This window comes from Mastomys coucha, unplaced genomic scaffold (genome assembly GCF_008632895.1).
Source record: "Mastomys coucha isolate ucsf_1 unplaced genomic scaffold, UCSF_Mcou_1 pScaffold21, whole genome shotgun sequence".
In the NCBI taxonomy this organism is placed as follows: Eukaryota; Metazoa; Chordata; class Mammalia; order Rodentia; family Muridae; genus Mastomys; species Mastomys coucha.
Window position 1 is genome coordinate 72,647,058 of NW_022196904.1, and position 6,862 is coordinate 72,653,919.

General features: G+C 36.9%; 1 protein-coding gene across 1 annotated transcript in view; it reads left to right on the forward strand.

Annotated features, from left to right (window-relative positions):
* Adamtsl3 (ADAMTS like 3) overlaps positions 1-2,137 on the forward strand; it is a 294,408-nt gene extending 292,271 nt beyond the window's left edge. The window contains exon 30 of the mRNA XM_031384883.1: positions 91-2,137. Coding sequence (XP_031240743.1) covers positions 91-197 — 107 coding nt within the window. The 3' untranslated portion in view covers positions 198-2,137. The remainder of the gene's footprint in view (positions 1-90) is intronic.
* The last annotated feature ends 4,725 nt before the right edge of the window (positions 2,138-6,862 follow it).

Consider the following 6,862-nt stretch of genomic DNA (forward strand, 5'->3'; position numbering starts at 1 on the left):
CTCTCTCTCTCTCTCTCTCTCTCTCTCTCTCTCTCTCTCTCTCTCTCTTTTTCTCTCTCTCTCTCCTCCTCTCTCTCTCCCTTTTTTCAGGAAACTGCACAGATACAACTCACTACTGTATGTTCGTAAAGCACCTTAACCTGTGCTCCCTGGCCCTCTACAAACAAAGGTGCTGCCAGTCATGTCAAGAAGGGTAAAGCTCTGGCAAGGTTGTGATGCTGCTGTGGTGAGAAATGAAAGCTAAAGAGGCTCTTTTCCCCATATCCCTGGTTCAAAACCACGCACTCTTAAAGTCTCTAGATACTATGATCAAGTGGAGGTTAATGCAGAAACAGTACCTGATACAGTTTTGTAAGGTTAACTTTTCCAGCGGTTGTTTTTTAAATTCCAGTTCCTATAAAGAATGTAGTCTAGGACTAACATAAATGCCCTTGCTCTCGGGACCTCATCACAAACACATCATCACCTGCTATGCTTTGCAGACCAGAGAAGAACAGTCCATCCTGAAGACTGCAACTGAGGACTTCTCTCAAGTTGTAGGGTTTCAACACATTTATGCGGAATTTATGTTTTAAAGGCTTTAGCTAGTAGCCTTTCAGATGTTGGCACTCATGGCATATCTATAGACCCTGATGTTTATTATGTGAAGAGGAGACAACCTCCCTTGGACAGCTTATAATACCAACCAAGACAAGGCTTCTCCACAGATGTCATATCGTCTTCACTCTTGGGGCATCTATGGAGGAAATCACAGTAGATACAGCTGCCACTTCATAACTACAGAAACCTGTCTGTGACCAAATAAGGCATCTTGGAAATCAAAGAAGAGGAAAAGTTAACCTTTTCTCCTGATGTTGAAGTATATTCAAAGCTTTCTTTTAAGAGCTGTGAATGAAACTTTATCTAAGCACTATTTTCTTGCACACAATCAGAGAACAAAGCCTTACTAAATGTAATTTATGCATATAATAATATTCCTGGGGATTTTTATTTTGGAAAGTATATAAGAGAACAATCTAAATAAGAAATGAAATAATTGAAAGAATTGTTTATGTTAAGTGATTGTTTTAATTTGAGCCGATTTTTGTCAATAAATCCAAAGTCCATTAGCATTATGGTGGAAGTAACAATTTTGGGGTTAGGAACTAGAGCTGGGATTAGGGCTGTGCTTTGGGGAAGAAGGGCTAAATTCATCATGGACAAGCACTAGGATTCAGTTAGGTGAGAAAAGAAGGTACATCAGGGCTAAGACCAGGGCTGCCTTTAAGGTTAAGGGCTGCAGTTTAGGGTTGGGTCTCTCGGACCAAGGCTGCTGTTCATGACACTGGAGTAAACTTTTGCTCCTGAGGAAGGGTCAGGCTAGCATTCAATGTCAACTCCTACAACTGACCTGGCTATGGGGACCTTTCCGTGATATTTTACCAGTTGTAGCTTTAAATGCTGCACGACCCCAAATAAGTGGTCCTGTTTCTTTACTTGGTGTCCCAACGGCTTGCACACGTACTGCCCACAGCATCCCGGCACACAACCTTTCCTGAGGCAGGTTGTGTTGAACCTACCTCCTGATCAACATGTGAACAGCACATTGTAGCTTTGGATTTGTTTGTTGAGAGGCTTGCTGAGCCTCTCTGCCATCTTCTGAGCACAGGTCTCTCTCACATTCCAACTTCAGCCTCACCGACACTGGGATGAACACTACTGTAGGTGGAGGGTTTGGTGGTCTGGAACAGACAGGGGGAAGGAAAGAGCACACCAGCCCTTGAGTTGTTAGTCAGCAATCACATTCGATTGTTGAACTCATTAAATTAAAACAAAGATCATTTGTAAAATACTCCTTGTATATATTTATTATATGACTCCAAGGTGCAATATTTTGTTTTGTACAGTATATGATAAAGACATGGGACATATATTTTTCGTACTAACAAAATTTCTTATTACACTGCTTCACCTTTGTATTTAATGTTAAAAAAAGTAACCTATTTTCAGTTGTTATCATACTTTCATCTTGTTAACATCCAAATGGCATTCCTGTGTACTGTATTTTACTACTGTGTTTTTTTATAACATGAGAGATAATGTTTCCCTTTGATGATCCTTAATTCAAAAATAAATTCACCTTTAATATTTAATAGAATCCTTGGTGGCTTCTCTGTTTTGTGCTTTTGCTAAACATTGGAGCTGTCTTCTCACCTGTCCCCATGTTAGTCTCGTAGCTGCCTCAGTTGAGTTGATATCCCGGATTGTCCTTTATATGCGTTACAGAAGGAGCAGTCACAGAAATTCACCCTGATTCCACATCTCAATTCTTTGTGTCTTTATGAGTCATACTTTTAAGAATATTTTGACAATAACAAAATTAAGTAGAAGCCTGGGATGGATAACTCATAGGCACAGGAGATGCAACTCCACAGACAGCAGAAAGGACAGATTATTTTCAGTACATGCCTTTCCTCAAAACATAACCTCCCCTGTTAGCAACATCCCCTCTGCATTTCTGTATTTTCTGTAACTCAGGAATCTATACGATTGTGCCAGAACTGAAATTCTGTAGTTTCTATTAGGGTTTGTTTTTGGCACTGAACATTTTATGGATCTTGGCAAATGTAGAATGTGTGTCCATTTTATTATGCTAAAAATCTCTCTTCTTTTAACTCTATTTTTCCCACTTTAATTTTGTGAAAGATGCCTAGTCTATGTGTGTCTTGCTTCATTTCTTGCATGTATATGTCCAGGCATGCCATACCCAGTACTAGTTCTGATCATTTTTAAAAGATCAATTGATGTTTTTGTGTGGGTCTACGTCCACATTCTGTATTCTGTTTTATGGATCTATTGTCTGTTCTTGTATCAGCCACATTGTTTATAATTTTGATAAGTCTTGAGGCTGGTCAGTGTCAGTTCACCGATTTTGTTCTTCTCCCTTAATGTTGTTTTGATCAGGAAGGGTATTTGGCCTTTCCATAGTAATGTGCAAATCATTTTTTTAGTATCCGTTGGGGGGTGGGGGATTCTCTGCAAACACCATGGCCAGCAGTATTGATCTTATCCACGTGAGGCATGACAGAAGTCTAACTCATCTTGACTTGGTAGCAGATGTTGGTTCAAATTTAAAGAGTCTGACACCAGATCATTTATTTCACACATATTTAAGTACAGCACAATTTAGAAAAAGGTTTCTGGGTGATAATGAACTCAAAAAAGGTGTACATCAAAGCTTAAGACATGATTATTGATATTCTTTTTAAGATACATGTGACCTCTTCCATAAAAGTGGGCTCTATAGATTGCCTGCATATGACATGATAAAGACCTGAGGAAGAATCTGGTGTGGTCTTGGCCATACAGAAACTGGAAAGGTCACCAGGCCATAAACCACATCTGCTCCCATTTGTAAAGTACACAAGACATCTCTCATAAAGATGGTCTCTATAAATTAACAGAGAAAGCAGACTCAAGGTAAACAATTCTCAAGATAAGGATCTGGGGAAGCTATGCTACAGATTAACTGAGATAAACCTAAGAGTCTTAGGGAGCCAGGTGTGGCCTGTCCATACAGATGTCATAGAGGTCACCAGGCTATTAACCACATCCTTTCCCAGAGACAACCCTGCATGTTTAAAATTCCTGGTTTCCCCAGTGCTTATCTGGGAGCACACAACCTTACTATCTCCCACAATCCATAAAGTAACTTGCTAAGATTTTGATGGGGATTATTTTGAAGCTACAGATTAAGTTGAAAATTGTCATCTTGATAATGGGTCCTTCTATTAGTTAATGGAAAACATCTCTATTTAAATGTTCTTTTATCAGAGATCTGTAGTCTTTCTTCAATAAATCTTGAACACACATTTTTCAACATGTTACTTAATTATGTTACTTAATTTTGAATGACTATAATGTGAGTAGAGTTGTTTTTAAAATTTAAATTGCACCTGCTTCCTGTTGGCATGTAGGAAATAAACTTTTCTCCCTAGAAGTATTGGGGACTGAACTCAGAGCCAGGCAAGCACTCTATAGTAAAGCTACATTCACAGGTCAATAGTTGATTTTTATGTTAACTGTATAGGCAACATTGTAATTACTTATTCTTTCTAGAAAGTGTTGTTTAGTTTCAGGAATTGTTTTACATAAATGATTGTGACAGGAATGAACAGAGTTTGGTTCTGTTCATTCTCCTGTGGTTCTTTCTAGCTGCTTTTCTTGCCTTACTACATTAGCCTGGACTTCTAGTCTGTTAGAAATGGGTTTGGAGAAAACTTCTTGCCTTGATCCTAATCTAGTGGGACTGTTGCATGTTTTCCATCATTAGGCATGATATTAGCTGAAAGATTCTTGTGTATTGTCAAGGCAGCTGAAGAATGTTTTTCTCTATTACTGAGAGTCTTTATCAGAATAAATGTTTAATTTTATCTCAGGATAAGTTGGTCTCATCAGGTGATTGTTTTAGTCTGTTTATGTCATAGATTTTTTTTTTTTTGCCATAGAAACAAACTATATTTTACATAAATCTATTTCCTTACATATTAAATAAAATTGACAGAAAAGAGAGGGTTATTACTTTCTCACATGAATCATATAACTAAAAATTACCCCTTACTTTAAAACATACTAATATGAAGATATAATAATAATAAACTTCAGCATATTTTTATTGATTTTAAGTGTGTGTGTGTGTGTGTGTGTGTGTGTGTGTTCATATGAGTGCATTTGGAGGCCAAAAGTATCATAGCTCCCTGAAGCTGGAGTTATAGGTTATTACAGGGCACCAGACACAGACCTTGGGAACCGAACTTGGGTCCTCTGGGGAAAAAAAGAATTGATCATAACCAGAGAGCCATCATCACTCCAGCTCCCAAAGTTTGCAATCTTATTTAGCAGCACTGTAGCTGCTTATAATTTAAAAAGCTAAAAACTAATTCAGCTATTTAATCTCAATAACAATGAAATTATAATATTTCACATTAATGACATTTCATATATGAATAGCTGAAGTGATATAATTCGTATATTTTTGGTTGTGAGCCTAGCCTTTAACGGCTGAGCCATCTCTCCAGCCTGTGATATAATTCTTAATTCAATTTATTTTGAAATTTTCTTACATGATTTCTGTTATAAATTGGTAAAATTTAAATGTTAAACCAGTCTTGTAAGCTGGGATAAATTCTACTTATTCATACTGTTTAACTTCATATATATTGTTGGATTCTATTTCTAATATTTTGTTGAGGGTTTTTCTGCTTGTATTCATGAGAAGTCCTAATGTGTGGTTTTCCTGTAATATTTGTCTGGTTTTTAGGATGATGTTAGCTTCTTAAAGTGAGTAGAAGCATATTACCAAAAGTGTTTGAAAGTGTCCCAGCCTTTGAGAAAGAGTATAGAGAATTGGAATAATTTCCTCCTTTAGTTTGTAGTGGAGTTGACCCATGAACAAACCTGTGCCTATTTCTCTCTGCTTTTAAAATGTTCATTTTTTTCTCAACTTTTTAAATAGATTGGCTTATTCAGATTGTCTATTTCTTCTTGCATAAATTTTTGCTCCTTGCCTGCATGGTTTCTAAAGAAATGTTAAATGTAATTCATATCTTTATCCCCCTATAGGTAAGTTTTTTTCTTTCAGTATTTTTATCTTAATTTTTTTCAAAGCTTGAAAATTATACATTTCTTGTTTGGGGATTTATTTTTTTTAAGATTTCTTTCTCTGTGTGAGAATGTTTGCTTGCATGTATGTACTTGCTTGTGTTTGCCTGCATGTATGTTTGCTTGCTTGTATATGCACCACATGAGCAGTTGCCTGTGGAGGCTGGAGAGGGCATTGGATCCCCTGGTTCTGGAATAAAGGTGATTGTGACCACCAAGCCACTGCTTCAGTCCCAAGTCGTAGCCCAGGCTAGCCTTGTGATACTCCTACCTTTGGCCCTTTAGCAAACCCTAATGGATTGTACCACCACAGCTTTAAAGTATTTAAAATATTTTTCTTTTTCTTTAAAGCTTTTAAAAATTTTTTTCTTTTTTTTCCAGTTTTATAATTCTGAGGAGAGGTTGTCAAGCTGAGAGATCCTGGCCCTTCTCATCTAAGATCCTAGCTCTCCTTTTATCTCTTTTCCACCCCTATTACTGTTATACTCATTACACTCATCTATCTATCTTCTGTCTATCTGTGTCTATCATCTGTCTGTCTATTATCTATCTATCTATTATCTATCATCTACCATCTATCTGTCTGTCTGTCTATCTGTGACTATTTATCTATCTATCATCTGTCTGTGTGTCTATTATCTATCTATCTGTCTATCTATCTATCTTAATCTATCAGTCATCTATCTAACATCTATTTAGCATCTATCATCTCTCTAAAAATCTATCTAGCATCTATCTATCTATCTATCTATCTATCTATCTATCTATCTATCTATCTATCTATCATCTATCTATCATCTCTTGCTATCCTCTTGCTCTCCTGCTATTCTTCCCTCTCTCGCAGACAGCCCTGTTCCTGTTCAGTCTGATGGCCATATTCAATGTACTTTTTTTCTTTCTGCTCTGGATATTTTCTCTCTTTTACCTACAATAAAAATCTTTCCACTAGTGGAGCAGTCGTGTTAACAGTTCCTTTACTGTGTCCCCTCGTATAAGATTTCTTTGTAGTTCTCTCTTAGAACATTTCTCTCTGCTGAATTGTCTACCTGTTCTTGTATGCTCCTTCTTAATTCATTACAGACCTCATTATAATCATAGATATCTTAATCTCCCAGTGTCATAATTCTTTCATGCCACACTTATATGTGTAATTCTTGCTCTGACTTTTCTTTCCTTTATTCCCCATGTTGCTTTGGTTCATGGCTTATGTCACAGAAAAAAA